The sequence below is a fragment of the Neofelis nebulosa genome, chromosome 2 (assembly GCF_028018385.1).
Source record: "Neofelis nebulosa isolate mNeoNeb1 chromosome 2, mNeoNeb1.pri, whole genome shotgun sequence".
In the NCBI taxonomy this organism is placed as follows: Eukaryota; Metazoa; Chordata; class Mammalia; order Carnivora; family Felidae; genus Neofelis; species Neofelis nebulosa.
Genome location: NC_080783.1, coordinates 195,155,789 through 195,176,360, shown reverse-complemented (window position 1 = coordinate 195,176,360; position 20,572 = coordinate 195,155,789). Strand labels below are relative to the sequence as shown.

The following is a 20,572-nucleotide window of genomic DNA, read 5'->3' as shown; positions in this document are numbered from 1 at the left end:
AGGACAAGTCCAGAAGGCCAGTAAGTGATCAAGTCCTGGTCACCTGCCCACCTTCTCCTCCTGTGTAGCCTGACCTGCAGCCCTGAGGAAACCGGTATCCTTGGCCTGAAGCGATTCAAGCTTTTGCTTCTGTGATTACCTCCAACCTTCAGGATGGGACAGCTGCCGCTCCTCTTGAACGTTGCACTAGATACACACTTCCAGACCAGTGGTGCTCACAGTGTGCCCCCGGACCTGCAGCGTAGTGTCTCCTGGGAACTTAGTAGAAAGGTACATCCTCCTGTGCCAGACCTCCATCAGAAAGTCCACAGTTGGTCCCCCACAGACTTCTGCGAGGCCCGAGTTCTAATTCTGTCATTTATTGTATGTGGACCGAGTTATTTCTTGCTATGCCTCAGTTTCTGTATCTGTGAAAACGGAGCCAATTCTGCTCATGCCCAGGGGGTTTTTGTGCGCAGGGCCTTGGGTAGAGTATGAGCTCCATTGTCCTCTCCCCTCCCCTTCCTGGGAGAGAGACTGTACACCAGCCCTCCTCCTACCCTACGTGCTGTGCAAGCTGTTCCGTGAATACTGCACTGTGTTCTGGGGCATGAGGCCCCCTATTGCTTTGAAAATCCAAAAGGGAAGCACAGGGGCCCAGAAATCTAAAGTCCACACCCTGGGCGTTAGGACACTCTGAATCCCCTGCTTGGTTCAGAGGGCGGGGTGAAGGTGGAGGAATGAATCATTTTTGTGTTAACAGAAGGTTGGAGAAGAGGACAGAAAACCCCCTCCCTGAAAGCCAGGGGGGAGCAGCTGGCCAGCAGAGGCCGGGAGCCTGCACCCCTCCACCAGTGGCCAGGCAGCGGCTGAGGCAGAATCTCAGCACCATCAGCCACACACACTGATGCCAAGGCCCACAACTTCCTTACTGGAGGCTATCGCGTCCCAGGGATGCATAGGTGGCTGGACCCATGGTACAGGTCAGCAGTGTAGCACAAAGCAGCACACCCAGCAGGCACACATACAATTAAATAGCATGTTTAATCATCTCACAACAGACAGTAGTGCAGTAGTGTAAACTAAGTTTCTTTTCAAAAAGTCACTCCCCCAAAGCTCCCATTCCCCAACACCCAGGATGACCATGGCTGAGGAACCAGTGACAGGGCCAGAGGGATTCAGGAAGTCTCTGCTCCAAGGAGCTAAAAGTCTGTCCAGGTAGCCTCGCAAGTAGCCGAGAGCCCTATGAGGAGTTGATGTGCGCACATTCTGACACACACACACAAACACACACACACACACACATGCAAGGGACACACAAGACAGACACAGAGGAGACCACCATGGGGCAGTCGCACACATGCGCTCATGCTATCACATTCCAGTCAGCGTGTGACTGTCGCCTGCGGGCAGGGCATGGGGGCCTGAGCCCTGAAGCAGCAGGTCAGGAGGAAGGAAAGGGTCTGTGGCCAGCCCAGCTGTCTGACAGATGGCCCAGCAGCCAGAGGGGCCCCTCCATTCCTGAAACAGCCAGTCCTCCCCTAATCTCTGGCTGGACACGGGCATCAGTGGTGAGGACAGGGGGTTCCACTTTCTCTGGACCTAGCGAAAAGATAACGGCTCTGTCCCAAAGAAGAGAACAAAGAATGTGCCCACAGGCAGGCTCTCGGAGCAGGAGGCTGGTGGTGCTTGTTCTACAGCCAGGACTTGCTGTGCGGGTGCCCTGGGAGCAGGAACACTGCCAACAGGGAACTGGAGAGGCAGCTGGGAGCTGGCTGGACAGCCCTTGGAGCAGAGGAGGGGTTTGTGAAAAAGGAGGCCCTGAGGTGAGGACATTTGGCGGGGGCGGGGGGGGGGGGGGTCTACCAGAAGGGTTTTAAAGAGGAAACCTCTTTGTTCACAGCTTCATTCAGGGTTCCCGGAGAGAGTCTCTGGATTCAGGTGCCAGCAGCTCTGGTTGAGGGTATTAGGGTGGAATGACCAGCAGACGCTGGGAGAACAGCTGCCCACGGACATGGGAGGTATGAGAACCAGCCTGGCAATGCTCTGGACTCCCACTGCCCACCCCTACCCTGAGGAAACAGACCAAGTAGCTACAAGATCTCCTCTCGTGGGCTCCTGGCCTTAAGTGGGGTCTGCCCGTTGGGCACGGAGCCATTCTGACCATGCAGGAGTTTGCCCTTCTCTCGATCTGGCCACGTGAAGATGGCATCATCACTGTCCAGCTCCGACTCAGAGCGCATCAGGCTGCTGCTCAGCATTGGGCCTTTCTGTTTGATGCCTGCGAGAGAGAGAGGAGAATCCAGGCTCAGGAGCACAAAACCTTCCTCGGCCTGAGCCACACCCTGTACCCTTCTCCCAGCCTGAAGAGGAACAGAGGGACAGGGGAAATAACAGAACTGGGTTGCAATGTGGATTCCTTGTCTCCAGTATCTATTAGCTTTGGTTAACAGTGCCACCTAATGACCCATTCTCCTCTTGTTGAAATGTGCAATGTTTTATCACCTCCCTTTATGAACAGGATGGAGCTCCCACAGGAGGCAGGAAAGCACGACAAATGAGAACTCAGCTCTAGAGGACAAACTTTTCACCATACCCCGGCTCAGCATGGATGGTAAAGGGCTTGCCCGAGTTCCCAACATCGAGTGAGTACGCAACCTCGCTCCCCACAGATGCTTGCTCTGGTTCCACTGCGTGGGTGCTAGAAGCAGAGAGCCTGACTGGAGTACCAGGGACTCCCAGAGACAGTCCCAGGCCATCAGCGCATCAGAACACACAAACAAGGACCCATAAGAAGCACCTAAGTTCAGAAAGGATGCCTGAGATTCTGCAAGCCATTGCAGTCACCTTCACTACCTATCCCTGTGGCTGCAGAAACCACACCGAAAAAGCAAAAAGCCACAGGATGAGGCGTGGGAAGTGCCAACAGAAAACCCCACGTGGTAGTGTTCTGGGCCCCACACCACCCACCCTGGAGCTGACCTACCTCCTTTTTGAAAAAGGTGACCAGACAGGTGAGGTATGTTTGAAACCCCATATCCAATAGTCACTCTCCCTTCCCCCTGATCCCACCCAGATCCCCCAAAACACTGAAGTAATGTCCTGAGATGCTTCTCAGCCATTCTGTCCCTTCTTGGCCAGGAAAGCTGATACCAGTGTCCCAGGCTTCTCCAGTGTGGCGGGAACAGCGGGCCAACATAAGAACGAAGCCCAGGGGAGGCTCAACCCCTTCCCCTCTGTGCCTGTGAAGCCTTCCCTCCCATGCCCACATGAAGCTTCCCTTCTTCCCCAAAGCCCTCCTTCCTCCACAGCTACAGAGGACAAGAGCGGGAGGGGGAGACATGCACCCGGCACCACACCAGACAGCACTCACCCAGGGCCTTCCCACACTCACTCCTGCTCTGCCTGGAGAACTGAGCGATCTCACCCACTAAACAGTACAAGATGGGCCTGGACAGGAGCTTCTGCAGCCACACTCCTCAGAACAGCCACAACTGGAAGGAATTCAACTGCCTGCCTGTCAACAGTACACCTGCCAGATGTATTAATACAGTGGAAATTACACAGCAGGAAATGGGACAAACTACTGCTCTGCCTGACAGCACATCGGGAAGTCATAAGTGTAATGGTGAATGGAAAGGGCCAAATACAGTGATTTCCTTTATATAAACTAAAACATCAGAAGTACGTTGGCAGGAGGAAGGCGATGACGGGAAAGAAAGGGAGCTGATTATATGGGCACGTTCACTTGCAGGAAACCCATCCAGCTGTCCGTTGGGCTGAACCACAAAAAACTACCATTTTTATGGGTTCAAAAAAGTCACACACTATTAATTTCCTATGGTTCAATCTAATATGCTTCAAAAGAAAGCTTTGGAAAATCAATAGAATAGCAAAAACAAACCCAAAACCACAGTCGCTGAACGGAAAGCAGGTCTCCTGAGGCTTGCCTTGGGAGCTCACCCAGGCGGGTGCACCGGCTCCCCAGGCAGCCCTCATCAGAGCTCAGCCTGGTTCCCAGCAAACAGGGTCTCTGTCAGCGCGTTTCCACGTGCATTACCTTCTTCGCAAGGGGCCTGTTAAATCCACGCTTCAACCTATCAGCTTCCGTGCCTTACGTTGACAGGCTTGAATCCCCTTCTCCCCCACCTGCTAGTGGCTCTGCTCTGCGGTGCACCCACTAATCTGCTGAGTCCACAACTGATCTGCTGGCCAGAGCCAGAAGACCAAGAGCAAGGGGGCTCTCATCTGTCCCTCAGTTACACACTGCCCACAGAGAAGGGCCTCCTGACTCTCCTCTTTCTCCTCCTGGTGACCCAGATGCAACTGGGCTCTCCCTTGCTGCCCCCGCCTTCACTGGATGTCTGCCTCCTGCCCATTTTGCGTCTTCAACGCAGCACTTCCTGGTGCCATCACCCAGCCCTGTGTCCCCCACCCTCTCCTTTCTTGAGCCCCATTCCCTCTCTCCTCAGGAGCCTTACCTCTGTCTTCTGCCTCACCCTGCTTCACTTCTAAAGGACTTTTTTCAATATTTAGGGCTTCCATTTCCTCACTGCATACTTACTGCTGGAACAACCTACATTTTCACTTCTGCTACCATTCACCATTCTACTCTAGCTCTTTAGGTGACCAGAAACTTCCCCAGTGTCATCTTCATGGACAATTCTTATCCCTGTCTGCAACAGCTAATACTGCTGACCGCTCCCTAACAGTGCACCTCTTCCCTCACTGATGGCCCTTCATGGGCTCCTCAGCTCTGGACTCTTTGGTCCCTCAACATTTTCCCCAGAAGGGATGTGACCCACTTTTGTTTTGGCTCTCACCAGCATCTAGAAGATTCTTACACTGACACTTGTAGTCCAACTGTTCTACTGGGTTCAACTGAATTCATCTTTTCTTACCCCAGCTGGCACTGCACTGATGTCTTAATTGTGTCTACAGAATCATTCTCTGTCCCTCAGGTCAGAAGTCAGCCCTGACCTTTCCCGTCCTCCATCCTGTTGACCCCATGTTGGTTGAGTCATTGTCACCTCCCTCTCGGACCACTGCAAAAGTCTCCTTGCTGGCCTCCACATGGGATATCTCCCCTTCAGTCAATTACAGGTGTCATTAGAGACTAATTTTCCTAAGCCAGCACTTTCAAGATGACACTTCTGTCACCATCAGAATTAATGCTTAACTCTGGCTGATTTTCAAAACCTTCTGCACTTTTGTCCTCACCAATCTTCCAGCCTCATTTCCTCAACACCATTCGCAAGCGTCCTGAAGCAAACACTTCTCTTCTCCGGCATTTCCTCTCCAGTACCACCCAACCCACACCTGCTCAGAGCAGAAGCTCCAGGACCAGCCTGCACGTCTCCTTTTCTCCCACACCCCTCGGCTAACATGCCACAAACTGCATCAAGTCTTCCCTGCAAAGGTACCTGGAATCTACGTGTCTCTCCCTAGCTTACCATCTCTCCACCATTAGGACATTCCACCGAATCCTCTTTTACCTGCTCTTGCCCCTCTGATTCCTACATAGCAGCCAGGGTTGTCTCTTTTTAAAATGTAAACCAAATCAGACCATTCACCTCCTTAAAAAGCTGCCTGTGGCTGCCCACTACTCTCAGAAGGAGCCCACAGCTAGGTCCCTGCTCACTTGGGCAGCCTCGTGCCACTGGCCCCGTGCTCACCACGTCCAGTATGTCACCTTCCTCTATTTCCTCAAATGCCCTCTGCTGCTTCCAGCAGCTGGCCCTTTACCGACTTTGCTCCTTTGCCTAGAATGCGCTTTCACAGAGTCCTAATGTGGCTAACTCGTACTCGTCCCTTAGGTCTCAGTTCAAGTGTTCTTCTTTACAAAGACCTTTCATTATCACATGCTGTATATCTGGGAGTTTGCATATTTCATGTCTGTCTCATAGAAGCTCCAGAGCAGCAGAGTCTGTCTGGCTCACCGTATGTAACTGGTATCTGGTAGAGGGACTGGCAAACAGTGGTCTCAATCCATATGCACAGAGGAATAAGACACAATCTCTGCCCTCACCAATGTCACTGACTGCTAAGGGGACAGATACATAACTAATATAGGGACAGAAATTCCAAAACAGTCATGTGACAGACGAGCATGACATTTACAGGTTAAGGGAGGGATGACAAAGAGCTTTCTGGACAGAAATATGAACCAAGTCAACAAGGCGATAGATCTCAGAGAAGCCAACAGATGAGAGCTCACCCAAGGCCACGTTAGCCAGACCCAAAGTCAGTCACCAAAGGATTTCGAGGGGTGGGAAAACTTTCAGAGTAACATGAAAACAACCTTGGCCACCAGCTGGGGGGTGAACTGTGCACGTTTTTACCTCCAGGCTCCATTTCAGTGTTTCTACTTCTCTGGTTTTACAAGCCCCGCCACCTCCAGGTACCACCCCAAGATGTTCTCTAACCAAGGTGCATGGGTGCAGAGCCCAGGCCGCCTGAGAGCTGCTTTTTTTTTTTTTTTTTTTTTTTTTGCCTCTAACGTGTCTGTGCTCCCTCAGTAGACTGAAATTCCGAGGGCAGACCCAGGGTGTCAGAACTCTCTGTTTTCCCCTCCAGCCTCTCCTAATACAAAGCTTTAAGTATGAACATATTTGATAAATGTTTTGTATAAAAACAGTTCTGTTGGCAGAGTGTTTAGGAATAGCCCCACCTAGAGTCCCATAAACAGGCGATGCAGGTCCTGTGGCCTCATGATGAATGGAAACCTCACCCATGACGACACCCAGCCAAGGAAGGGAGCCCCTGCGCACCCTGACCTCCAGCCCCATCACCCAAGCCATCTCAGTGCTTGTGCAGTTGGTGATTCCTTGGTGGGAGGCACCTGAAAGACGAGTCCTGTGCACTGGGACCAGCAGGGAAGCTGCCCTCCTGCCTGTTCTAAGCCACCAGCGGAGCCCATGGATCTATCTGCCAAATACAAGGTAGAGGAAGATGGAAGAGGAAGGCCAGCTGAAGAAGAGGCCAGCTGGAGACACTGACTTCAATCCCACTGCTGCCACACCTTGTTGTCTGCCCAGAAAGGACAGACTTGTCAGGCCTAAGAGACCAAGGTCCCTGAGCATGACTAACAGGGGGCAGCATGAATAGCTGAAAGCCAGGAGGAATCCCTGAGGGGAATGAGCATGCCAAGGAAAGCAAGAGGCTTAGTCCTTCTGCAAAGAGAAGCAATACTGAGAAGTGAGCCCCAGATCACAGCTCACCCAGCAGGCAGCTTCTGCCAGTGCAGGGCAAGGTCAGCCCTCAGCGTTTAACAAGCAAGAGTCAAAATGCTTTTCTAGAACAAACAGCTGTTAGCAACACATTTAGGAGGGGACTATAGTGACAGCTCTTCACAGGGAGAGTGCACAAATCTAGAGGCCTCTGTCCCCAACCCCCAGGGCCACTACCTGCTCGGGAGGTTGGCTTCAGTTCCAGGCTCTCCTGATCCGTGGCATCTAGGATCTTATACTTGCTTTTCCTCTTGGGTTTTCCTTTCTGCCTGAAAAACACAATCCCCACAGCTGCTCAAGAAGGGGGTTCTGTGTGAGATTAGGGAGCTCACCACAGGGTGACGGCCAGACTACATAGAGGGCCCCGTCCTGGTGATAGCTGCTTAATGGGAGGACTGTTTTCCCTTGCTTTCGCAGCTGCAGGAAGGTGGCGACTGTGATTTGTTCTTCAAGTAACGCCTCACCGATTCTAGGAAAGGAAGGTGACTCTGACTATCTTACCGTGGAGCCACCACTCCACAGCAGCAAGGAAGGAGAGACTGGTTAACAACACAAACGTAATGGGGTACAAGCTTGTCCTGCTCGCCACACACAGGCCAGTAAGTCAAGGGGAAAGACGAATGGGGTGAGAAAAACGACTTTACTCAGAAAACCAGCAAACCAAGGAGATGGCAGACTCCTGTCCCAAAGAACCATCTCCCCCAGCATGATATTTGAGCTTTTCTGTTAGGGTGGAGGAAGTGGGAGGAGGCTGGAGTCAAAAGGTGACTGATGTCTGCAGACATCCAAGGACGGCTGTGTAACTTCTCTGTCCTAGGTTGGTTGATATCTGTAGGAAACTGATCATGTTTCTGTGAATCTCAAACATAGCACAGGCATATCTGAAGGTACTTGCTTATCTCCTTGAGTGAGGTAGGTCTCAGGTTAAAACAACAGTTTTTTGTTCATCTCAGCTATAAGCAAAATTCCTTCGATGATTAACATGCCTACGTACAGGGCCCAGAAGAAGTTTCTAAGCTGTAGGTCACAGCAGCAAGGGAAAGAGGCAACGTGGAGTCAGGCACAGTTTCTCCCTATTACATTAAGAGAACAAAAACCCTGTGCTTGAGGGGTGGGGGGTGGAAGAAAGCATCTACTAATGGTGGTTGTCTCAGGCTGGTGGAAACTATCAAAAATTATTTTCACTTTCTAGGTTTCATGTGAAACCTAGGCTCAATATTGCAGGCTCTATCTCAGCTCTGTCACATATTAACTGTGTGGCCGTGGACAGGTGGGGTTGTTTTCCTGGGCCTCCATTTCCTTAGCTGTAAGATGAGAAAAGGTTCTCATATACATTAAAAAAAAGGTATTACAGGGGCGCCTGGGTGGCTCAGTTGGTTGAGCGTCTGACTTCAGCTCAGGTCATGATCTCACAGCTCGTGAGTTCGAGCCCTGCATCAGGCTCTGTGCTGACAGCTCGGAGCCTGCAGCCTGCTTCATATTCTGTGCCTCCCTCTCTCTGCCCCAACCTACTCACATTCTGTCTCTGTCTCTCTCAAAAATAAACAAACATTTAAAAAAAAATTATAATTTAAAAAAAAGGTATTACCTACAAAATGTTATCATGGTGCCTGGCACACAGCAGTGTAGAAATCATACTTATTATTAATAATGAAAAGCATACAATAAATATTCCCATTAAATATCATTTGAGAGGAAGACTCAAACAAAAAAACCTAGAACACTTAATCATGACTAAGTCTACAGTTACGTGAAAGTACATAGACACGTGAATCCCAACTAGAAAGGAAGGCATAAAAATTGAGAACTCATGTGTCAAGTGGTGAGACAGGTGGAGTGGAGTAATACAGAACACACATCCTAGACAGATGTGACTCAGGTCCACATTCCAGGCCCATCATGGCTATGGCCACGCTTCCCAGGTTGTGCATCAGTGCAGTGACAGCCACTTGGCTGAGGGGTGTGTTCCTGCCCTCAGGAGTGGCAGAGGGTTAGGAAAGCCTTTCTGCGCATGCCTTGGGTGGGCCAAACGACTTTAACAGTGACAGGAAGGGAGGAACCCCCCAAGACTTAGCACCTTCCACGTGGAAAATGCCAGATACCTCCCGAATGAATGAAGACACAACTAGAAGCTCTAATGAATTTTCAAGGAGAATCCATCTTACCTCTTACAACAACAGATCACAGTCCAGGACAGGATTCCCAGGGCGACAACGATGACAAAGGAAGCAATGATAACATACAACACGCTCCACTCTGCCAAGAGAAACAAAATGGTGAGGGCTGTGAAGAGAGAGGGGCCAGCAGGACAGTCTGGGCTGCCTCGGCCTCGGGCAGGTGGCTTCACTCTGCAGACAGGAAGGCTGTTCAGGGAAGGTGAGACCTTGCAGTTGTAGGCAGCTGAAGCTTTCACCTTTCTAAACCATCCCTGCTGAGACCCTGAGGCAGTGTAGCAGGTTGTAAGGAGCTTTCCCGGAAGGAAAGGGGGAACAGACACTTGCAGACTTCCACTAGGCTATGGCACAAAGACACCCCCCAAAAGACAGGAGGCCTTGCAGCCAGTCTGATCTAGGCTGCAATTTGCAGTTGGTCTGATTTAAGCTTGGTTCTTTGTACAACACTGCTTCAGAGCTCTGCTCTAACCCTGAGCAGCGTGGAGGAAGGAAGTAAAAGTCCTCTGCAAACAGAAAATACACAGAGTTCTTCTCCTCGCTTGCTCATCTGCCTCGGAAACACCAACACCCACCTGCTCAACTCAGAACTACAGTCAGTGCCAAACCGGCTGGCACAGCACCAGGCAGAAAACTCACCACAGTTGCTGTCTCCGTCCCTCAACTGCACCTTGATGAAATTCTCCATCCAAAAAGGGTCACAAATACAGCGTTTGGTGAATGAATCACAGTGGCCATGGTCAGAACAGTTCAACTGGCATGCTGAAAGTAGTAGGAAAGGGAAAAGGTCAACAGGAGTCAGAGCCAGACTGGCAGCTGCCAGCGCCCCTGCTGTGGCCCATGGGGAAATTCCTTGGACACCCACCCCGAGGGCTTTTACAGCTCGGGCATATTGCCCGTGATCATCGCCACGGTCAGATGAAACTGGAGCAGTCAGGCCACTGAAGACAGTTCCGGCTGCTTTTACTTATTGTTACTCTCTGCCAGCAGTACGTCATCTTTCATGGCCCACAGACCCCCCCTTCTTTGCATCGTTTAATTGCCAAAATAAAATACATGGTATTACAAAGGAAAGCAATTATATTGCACATGTTTTTTAAAAGTTGAAGAATATAAAATTCTAAGCTAATTATACATATACATGTGTCTTTATGAAAACATCAAGTAACAAGATTTAGAAGCGAGTCTAACAACTGTCATGATTTTGAAGTAGTGAGTAGTAATGATACTTCATCACGTAGTGTGCTATGACGTTATTTGTGATTCCTATTGCCTTAAAGTCACAGGTTCTGTTAATATCACTGGAGTTCGTCGCCCACCTTCACAACAGAGGGAAATAATGAACTTCAGTTAAAGGTGAGTGAAAATAAAGATGTCATTTTCTTCCCATTCAAACTAAACTCCTTGCCCCTCTGAACACTAGCTCATGGACCCATGGACCCCAGGTTAAAACCTCTGCAACAAGTCGGGACTCTTCCATGTCCCTGGTAGTGGAGCTAAGCGATTATATCCATGTTCCTCAAGAACAGGTGATGAAGCCTGAGGAGAGCAGGACTGTGGTGAACTGTGGGCACTGGGCAGGCTTGTATTCCCAGCTTCCCAGAATTACTCACTGACAGTATTGATTTCCAGGGCTCTGAATATCAGAAAGTCTGCTTTTTGCTTCCGCAGCTCATTCTTGAGCATCGCTGCCACCTCATGGCCTTTGAAGATCTGGTGGGGAGGCTCGTTTTGAACAAAAAATACCATCTTGGTGCTGCAGAGACATGCAACAGTATGAATGAGCTGAAGCCTTCAGCAATAATAGCAGTAGCTGCCATTTGCTAAGCACTTTATGCCAGACACTGTGCGAAGCATTAGACACATTCTCTCACAGCAAGCCAGTGAGAAAGGTGTTATCAGCGTCATCACCATTTTACAGAGGACAACACTGGGGCTCAGAGGGGTTAAGTAACTTGCCCAAGGTCACACAGTTAATTATGGCAGAGCCAAATTCCAACCCTGGTATGTCTGACACTAACACTTATGCTTTTAGAAATGCCCTAAGCTGTCCTAGCTAACAAGACGACCCATTCCAAACATGTAACTGGAGGTCAGGAAAATGGAGATTTGGTTACAACTATATCTCTGCTGTCAGCCTTTTAACAGCTAAGACTGTGGTGTGGTGCTGTTGGGTCTGCGCCTAGGTTACCTGTAGGACAAACCACAATGCTCTGAAAAATGTATGTTGTTGGACAGCATCAAAGCATTATCCATGGGTCAAAACAGCCAAATGATCATTACTATGACGGCAACAAGAAAGACCCCACACAGTGGTGTGGCTGGTGCAAGATTATACTACCCCATGTCCAGAATCTGTTTGCTTTCTGTCAACTTCTGTCCAGGGCAGGCCATGTTTGATCTCACCTCTATATGGGCACAAAGTCTGCTGTCTATGCCTTGGCCTTAAGAGGCCTTTTGGAGAGCCCCCATTGACTCCATGTTAGTCTCACAAATGAACCTTCTCAATCAATGGGTCACACTGGGTTGTAGGTGTGCCCAAGATATTCATCCCCTCAGCACACAGAGTGGCTGGCTGGGACCTGGAGGCCCCAGACCAGTTGCTTCCAGTATAACCAGCCTTGTCTATTTATCCCAAAGTGCCATACACATAGCATCACTGCCTATGTGTATCATGACATAAAAGTTTGGGAAGCACTGTCATAAAAGACTTCATAAAGTCCTCTGCACAGTGAGACTAAGGGTGGGGTATTATAAATTTCAGAATCAAGACACAGACCTTTGCCATAAAAATGTGTGGTCCATTTCTCATTATTTTCTCCCAGTTACCTAATCCATGCGAACAGTTTCAATTTCTCTATATATACCAATAACCCTCGAATATTTATCTCCTCTCCCCTAGTCTTTCCAAAATGACCACATCTACATCTGCAGAAGCTTGCTGGGACATCCACCCCATCCGTATCTCTCATAGGTACCTCTAACCCAACAGGTCTCAAAATAAACTTACAATAACCAGCAACTGAGCACTCTCTGTGTGGTAGGGATACGAACATTCTCTTATTTAACTCTCAGTAACAATCCTACAAAAGTGTACAAGTGACAGGCGAGGCTTGGAGAGGGGCAGTACCTTGCCCATCATCCCAGAGCACACACTAATGGAGCAGGGCTCAAAAGCCAGGTCTGTCTGGTGTCTGCCCCATGCTCTTTCCTGCTATCATAGACTCCCTGCCTACAAGCCTATCCTCTTGAATTCCTCAACTTGGCCAATCAGTCCAAGTCAGAAACCCAGAGCCACCGTGCTGCTTCTCTTCCTCATGCATCGTCTTCCAGATGCAGGGAGAGCAAGTATGCTGGCAAACCCTTCCGTGACACGTCCAGCAGCACTCTTGCTAATGTCTTAGCACTGCTTCTGCCCAGCCAAACCCCACCACCTTGGGTCAATCCAGGCAGCCACTTGCCCTGTTCCTGTTCACAGGCTGCCAGCAGAGATTACAAAGAAAATCCCTGGGGTGCCCGGGTGGCTTGGTGGGTGAAGCATCCGACTTCAGCTCAGGTCATGATCTCATGGTTCATGAGTTCGAGCCCCATGTTTGGCTCTGTGCTGACAGCTCAGAGCTTGGAGCCTGCTTTGGATTCTGTGTCTCCCACTGTCTCTCTTGCCCCTCCCCTGCTAGCACTCTGTCTCTCTCCCTCTCTCAAAAATAAATAAAACCACCCAAAAAAAAAAGGTCTTATTATCATGCTCTGACCCGGTCAAACTTAAGTGTTAGATTCACCTGGAGAGCATGGAAATTTCAGGCGCCCAGACCTCACTCCAGACCAACTGAATCATAATCCCTGGGGGTGAGGCTCAGGTAATGGCACATTCATAAAAGCTCCAGGTGGTGCTATCAAGTAGCTAGAATTGGGAGCCACCAATCTAACCTCGTGTCTCTAACCTTGGATGAGATCTCAATGCTGCTCAAAGCCAGCATCCTTTGCTGGAACTGCTGTACCTAACCTTTACCATTTTCTTCATGCTGCCCACCTCCTTCCCACCTCCTCAAAGCAGATGGCCTGGCCTCCACTTTCAGAGACAAAACCCAGAACGCTAGTATCAATGCTCTCGAATGCCATCCTGTCTCTAAAATCCATCCTTAACAGCACATTTTCCTGCCCTTCCTCCCATCTCCAGAGAAAGTGGCACACCTGTTCTGCCCACAGCCAGTCCCCGAGACCTGCCTCTATTTGGAACCCACCTCCCCAGTCTCCACCTTCTACTTTTCCTGTGCACCTTCCCTGAGTCTATAAAAGTGCTCAAGTATTTCCTGTCTTTAAAAGGTGTTCTTTTGGGGCGCCTGGTTGGCGCAGTCGGTTAAGCGTCCGACTTCAGCCAGGTCACGATCTCGCGGTCCGTGAGTTCGAGCCCCGCGTCAGGCTCTGGGCTGATGGCTCGGAGCCTGGAGCCTGTTTCCGATTCTGTGTCTCCCTCTCTCTCTGCCCCTCCCCCGTTCATGCTCTGTCTCTCTCTGTCCCAAAAATAAATAAAAAGCGTTGAAAAAAAAATTAAAAAAAAAAAAAAGTGTTCTTTTGATCTACCTCCCATCTTATTTTCAGCACCAACCTCTTCAAAGAGTGTTTTATTTACCATCTCTGTATCCTCCAACCATGACAGAATTTGCCCTCTGTCCCCAACATCTAAGTAAAATGCTCTCACTGTAGTCCTGACGATCTAATCATAAAGCCAAAACCTGTGTCCTCACCATACTCTTCTTCTGTGGCATCTGAATCCTCTGGCAGCCCCTAGCTGCCAGCCACCTCTTAACTTCCAGCAGACCACTCCCACCTGCTTTTTCACTCACTTCTCTACTATTGCTTCCTAGTTTCCTTTGCTGGCTCTTTTCTCCTTGCCTCATCCTTAAATACTGGGGTTCTCCAGAGTGCTGGACATTACCCCCAGTGGGACTCATCTGTCCTTCCAGCTTTGATTCCTGCCTGTATGCAGTGATTCCCTATCTTCGGCTTTTCCTTCTGCCCCAAGTTCCAGCCCGTATTTGCCACTGTCTGATGAAATCTCTCTCCATGTAACCCATGAGACACCCTAAATTCAACAGTCAAAACTGTTATCTTTTCTTTGAAACTGGTTCCTTCTGTATCCGTAATCTCAGTTAATGGCATTCACCATCTATCCAGGCATCAAAACCTAAAGCCTCATGTTTGATGCCTCATTCCCCTTCATTCCAAAGAATTACTAAGTCCCGCTGATCTGCCTCTATTTTCTTTTCATTTCTCTCTTCTGTCATTCCATTGCCACTACCTTAATTTAGGTTTATCACTTTTTTACTAAGACTAGTTCAAAAGCTTCCTGGTTGGTTCCCCAGCCTTTAGTGTCTGTCTGTCTGTCTCTCTCTCTCTCTCTCTCTCTGTCTCTCTATTTTGGTCTAGCCTCCACACTAGGGGGTCTTCCTTAAAAAAACCAAAAAACAAAAACAACATCTAATTTCCTTGCTCCAGAAACAAAACAAACAAAAACTTCACACACATAAAAGAATCTAACTTGAATTCCCCCCCCCCCCCACTTCCCAAACTATTAAAACTAAACTCCCTGACTTGCTTATGACTATTCTCCATCTACACAGCCAGTCTTATCTTCCACCATGTCCTGGGCCTGGTAAGTGCTCTGAACCATATGACTTCTTCCAGAGAGAACTCTGTACTTTCATACCACAGGATCATGGCTCATACTTTTCAGCTATTATGAATTTCCTCCTAGTCCTTCTATGCTTGCTCAATGTAAGTTTTACTTCTTCTGGAAGATCTTTGGATCACACCCTGCCCCAACTCCTCTGGAAGAACTCATTGGCCTTGCCTCTGTGTGTCTCCATGACACCCACACATTCTGTCAAATTCGCCCTGTACTGATGTTACATACTCATCTTGATTGTTTTCCCTATGAGACTATGGCCTTCAAGATAACGGACCTCTTCTGACCTTGTACCCTGGTACCCTGCTGCAGTATCTAGTACAGACTATGTGACCTGTACTAGAAGAGAAAATTTCGTTAAAGAAATGGACACCATGAGTGGTTCTTGGTCAGAGAGCCCACCCTTCTCTATCTACCCACACTATTTCTTAGCTCAATCAACAAGCCCAGGGGGCCCCTGGTCTTTCCTTTTCTCCCCCCATTCATTGCCCAGCTACCTCTGCTCCGTGTACGGCTGAATCTTTTGCACAATGATGTCGGAATCCAGCACCCCCAGGAGGACCCCAATCTGGCGGATGAACATCCCCTTCAGCCTCTCAGTTAGCTGACTGACGTTGACATCCAAGATGATCTCCACCAGGTTGTTTTTCCTGGGATCTGGAAAGCATGTGGATCAGTCATGGCTTTGAAAGTAGGAGAGTTAACACAGACCTGCCATTGTGTGTCTGTTCTGGCACAGGAGAAAAAGTAGTGAGAGCATTCAGGAATGCAACTGACCTCCTGCAAATGGAAAGGGACCATACTGAATTGCTACTAATGCGGTCTGGGGCTGGTGTGGAGAGCTCTATACCAACCTGACAATTACCACACGTGTGCTGGGGATCAGGCCATAACAGGGAGGCTAGGGGTTTGGTGAAGGGAGTGGGAAAGAAGAACACTTTGAGGTCTGTTCTCAAAGCTTCTGCCCAGCTGGCTTTGCTGAGCTCTCCAGGCCAAGTGGGGCATATGTGCAATCTCTCCTGATCTGTGTCTGACTTTCAGTGCCTTGCTGTGCTCTGTCTACAACAATGGGAGGGAAAATGTCCATCTCAACAATCTTATTGATCCTGGAAATGCATCAGCCCTACAGGTTTGAAAACAGTAAACAAAAAATTTCCAGGCAGCCAAGAAACAAGGACTTCACCTTAGAGCAATATCACAGCTGCACAATATTTTTACAGCTCTAGAACTGTGAGACCACTGTCCTTCATTTCTGTGTCCTAGAGGCTGTGCTACACTTGGAAGTTAAGTGATTAATCACAATACCTTATTCCCATAATTGGATGCACCATTTGCCTGTTTTGATGTATCATTTACATAATTAGTAGACTATCTGTGATCTGATTTTAACACAGAAGAGACTTTATAGTGTCTTGGCTGTTGTCCTTCATAGAGGTAGGACAAGGACTGGAAGACCTGCCAAGATCCTTTCCCATCTAAGATACCTGTACATGAGCTTGGCGTATATAAACAAGAGTAGATTTAAAGTTAATACCTTCATATCAGATGCTCAGGAATTTATAAAGCTCTACCCCGCCCCACACTCATTTCCTCCCTAATACTAATTAATCTAGCCTCAAAGCAAAATAAAAATAGAGTTCTACGGAAGAAAGAAATTTTATCTCTATAAATCTGAAAAATGTAAAGGACATCAGTTACTTCACCTTCCTTGGATTGTCAGATAAAGCCTGAGGCTCAACTTATAAAAATAAATTGTTTTCTGCAGCTGTGTGCTGATGAGGCATCATGATTCAAGTTATTTTTCTGCTCAGATTCCCGAAGCACCCAGAGCCCTCTCTCATCTGTGACGTGATGAGTAGGCAGTGCTGGACTAGGGGCACAAAGGCCTGGCTCTGACACAACTGCTGTGTGACGCTGAGCAAGCCCTGCCCTCTCTGGAGTTTCAGTTTCTCCATCTGAGATGAGTTGGGGAGCAGGGATCCACACTCACTCCTGTATGGGTAGGAGGGATACTGCTGGAAAGAGTCTCCATGGATTTTTCAGCTTGTGGTTTCTAGAGTGTTTAGAAGCTGGCTTTGCCACTTGGCTCTGTTCTTGCTGGGCAGAAGGGGTCCCAGGACTGCGGTCCTGCTGGGCTGAGCCGGCAGTCCCACCCAGTCCCAGCGCCAGATGAACTCACCAGGCTTCACCTCCACGGTGGTCCGGTCTGTGTCACTTTCCCCCTTCGCATCAGTCACATGCAGGTGAAATGTGTAGGTGCCCTCAACCAGGTTGGAAAGAAAGAGGATTGGGTGGTGGTCAGAGTGATTCAGCACCTCCTATGGAGTTGAACAACATGGCTACGTTGCAGAGCAAGACCACACTCCTTTCTTGGGGTCAGGTACTGCTTCTGTTAGGACTAGGCCCCCTCTGGAAAGCTCCTGCTTTGTAACATCTCTGAAGCCCACAGCTGCCAAGATCAGGGCAGAGGAACATATTCTGTGCCATACTAACTTGCAGAGTGACCCTAGGAAAGTCATTCAGGATCCTTGGATTTCAGAGGGCAATCCAGGTTTGACACAAGACCCCTTGGTTAAAACAGATACTGGAATGTTTGGCTCAGCCTCCTCTCCCCATCTCACCACCCTGACCCCATACAGCTCTCTAGTTCCTGGCACTTACCCCTGCCGCTGGGCTCCCCTCATCTCGGGTCCAGAGGTAGCTGACTATTGCCTTATCATCTGAGGACTTGGAGCCATCCAGTTCTGCTGTGTCCGTGGGCAAGGTAATCACCACACTCCCAGTTATCTTGGCTACAGGTGGTTTGTTCATTTCTAACCAAAGAGACATCAATGAAATGACATAACATTCTGGAAAAGAAAGAATGCTTCTTCATGATGCTAATGGGGAAATTAACATCAAAAGCATTTTAAGGGGCACCTGGGTAGCTTACTTGGTTAAGCATCCGACTCATGGTTTCAGCTCAGGTAATGATTTCACGGTTCGTGAGATTGAGCCCCACATCGAGCCTGTCATGGAGTCTGCTTGGGATTCTCTCTCTGTCTTTCTCTGTCCCTCCCCACTCATGCTCTCTCTCTCTCTCAAGATAAATAAACTTAAAAAAAAAAAAGCATCTTAAATGGAGAACTGTTTTAATTGCCTATCCATGCCAGCAACTAACGGCATAGTAGACTTTTTTGACAATAAACCAACTTTTAGTTAGCTGGGGGTTAGGACCCAGTGAAGACCAGGCTTCAGTTCCCCTCTCTCCATGCTAAATAAAACCCAGGCAGAGCCAGAGAGCTCATGATTAATAGTATAAATTTGAAGCCACCAGTGTCACAGGTCCTGAGACTCCAGTCCCGCCCAGAGTGACATTCTTCTGACACCATACAGCAGAGGGAACAAGCATAGTTTTCTCCTGTGTCCTCCTAGCAGCTTCCCCTGGAAGGATTCCATCTCTTTGGGAAGCATATGATGATTGGAAACAAAGGCCCAAACTGGTTTAAAGACCTGGAGGTTAGGTTTCATGCTGCTGATACCACAAATTCTCTTTACAGTATGGCCTAAAATGTTATTTTCTGAACATCTTCTTTTATTCTTTCCTTAATGCTCTAATAGAGAAAAAGGAAAAAAAGACCTCTCTTCTCCTGCGCCACCCCCGCCCCCTGCCGCTTTGTTTCCTCAGGTGTGTATTCTCTACTGAGCTCAAGATATTGTAGCTGGAGGCCACCTGCGCATCTCCCATCAGCTTATAGCCCTCTCCCAAGGCCATCACGGGTCATGTGCCTGCAAACCAGAGCAAGCCAATCAATGCTCGCCTCAAGTTGGCCTCAGCTGGCTCACAGGAGGAGCAGAGCAAACTACAGTGCAGGCCAGTCATTCTAAGGTCTGACAGCAGGTGTCACTGCAGCTAGCAGGAGAGTCACAGAAATCCCAGGTCTCAGCAGCAGAGGCAAAATAAAAATGCAAAGGAAAAAAACCTAATTCTTTCCCTATTCAATTGAGAAGGAAGGCAGGGGAAGGGGGACAAGAAATTAAAATTCACCTTATAGGCACTCCCAATTAAAGGTTGTTTTAGAAAAGCACATAACAGGAGCCCCTGGGTGGCTCAGTCAGTTAAGCTTCCAACATCAGCTCAGGTCATGATCTCACGATTTGTGAGCTCGAGCCCTACATCGGGCTCTCTGCTGTCAGCACAGAGCCTGCTTCGGATCCTCTGTCTCCCCCTCTCTCTCTGCCCCTCCTCCCCTATCTCTTAAAAATAAACATTAAAAAGAAAAAAAGTTCATAACAGCTGCCCTTTCCCCCAACTTATCCCCCACCCCTTGTCTCTCACCAATTTCTGCAGCCAAAAAAGAGATGCCTGATTCCTCAGTTATCTCACCCAGAGGCTGCACCAACCCAAGACAGAGAGGTACCTTCTTTGACAATGACATTCACAGAACTCTGGCTTTGCAGGTTCCTCTCATCTTTGACGGTCAAGGTGAACACGTAGGTTCCTACTTGTAGCCCTGTCACAGTGGCGACACTGCTGTTAGCATTCTCGAGCTGCACCCCATCGGGTCCCCTGGACAAAGATGGAAACCAAAGGGTAGAGTTGTACCTGTCTGCTGTTCTTCCATCCCTGACTCAGCAGGAGCAGACAATTACTGCCTCAGCTGATGCACAAACTATTGTTTCCCAGACCTTGCGAGGACATGTTTAAAAATATTACATCTGGACAGAGTGTCATTTGGCACCAAAATACAGCTACCTGCTGATCAGAAAATTCCATTCACCAGCTTTCAAACACATCTAGCCTTATCCTTTTTATGAGTTTCTAGAACATTCAGACTCTGCTGTTCCAGTTTGTAAAAGGAAAAAAGCGCTCTGAGCAGGTCCCTGATCAAAAGAACGATTTCAGAGTGATGTTTCTGAAAAGCATTTCTGGCCCAGTAGTTGGTTCAGCTCTTGCCAGCAAAGAAGCAAAATGCGTTTCTTAATCATATGCCAAACTCCCTCCCACTGAAAAGTCAAGGAAAGGAAATGGGCCAAAGCTGCAGAGGAACTCTCAGCAAAACCATCCTCTTCTTAGCAGCTCTGAAGCAGAGCTCCCAGACAGGGGCCACAGAGGCCCCAGGACACCCTGCATCCTTCTTTCTCCCCTGTGGCCTCACATAGCAGCCTGCAGCCAGAGAGTGAGCTCTGTGCCAACATCCAGGCACAACTCTGCACATACCAGAGAGCCCTTTCTGTTCAAGGAGCAGAATGCCCCAGAGAGCTTTGTTTAAAATTAAGAGATGACCAGAGAAATCTGCAGTCTTCCAGGTTTTTGCTTTATTTTGCTGTTTAAACATATAATCTCTGGCCCTAGTCATCCCTCCTGAAACAGACTCTCCTCTAAGAAGCTACTCTAAGCACTATTTCTGCTATACGATTTCTACTCAAATGAAGGTTTATCAGCTGTCTTTAACAGTTATGACACAAACACACTGGGCTGAGGAGGATTAGGTTCTCCACAATAGACAAGAGCTGAGGAAATGAAT

General features: G+C 48.7%; 1 protein-coding gene across 6 annotated transcripts in view; it reads right to left on the bottom strand.

Annotated features, from left to right (window-relative positions):
* Positions 1-372: 372 nt before the first annotated feature.
* The window catches only part of KIAA0319L (KIAA0319 like), a 93,506-nt gene continuing 73,306 nt past the window's right edge, over positions 373-20,572 (bottom strand). For 2 of the 6 annotated variants that reach the window (XM_058718106.1, XM_058718111.1), the window contains exons 12-21: positions 19,466-19,614; positions 17,727-17,878; positions 17,245-17,383; positions 15,563-15,722; positions 10,993-11,135; positions 10,019-10,141; positions 9,374-9,464; positions 7,386-7,477; positions 2,576-2,680; positions 1,005-2,260 (exon numbers count right to left, since the gene is read on the bottom strand). In XM_058718106.1, coding sequence (XP_058574089.1) covers positions 2,073-2,260; positions 2,576-2,680; positions 7,386-7,477; positions 9,374-9,464; positions 10,019-10,141; positions 10,993-11,135; positions 15,563-15,722; positions 17,245-17,383; positions 17,727-17,878; positions 19,466-19,614 — 1,342 coding nt within the window. In that variant the 3' untranslated portion in view covers positions 1,005-2,072. Of the gene's footprint in view, positions 408-1,004; positions 2,261-2,575; positions 2,681-2,704; positions 3,512-6,488; positions 6,907-7,385; positions 7,478-9,373; positions 9,465-10,018; positions 10,142-10,992; positions 11,136-15,562; positions 15,723-17,244; positions 17,384-17,726; positions 17,879-19,465; positions 19,615-20,572 lie in introns of those variants that run through there. The other 4 variants (XM_058718110.1, XM_058718107.1, XM_058718109.1 and 1 more) reach the window with 4 other exon arrangements.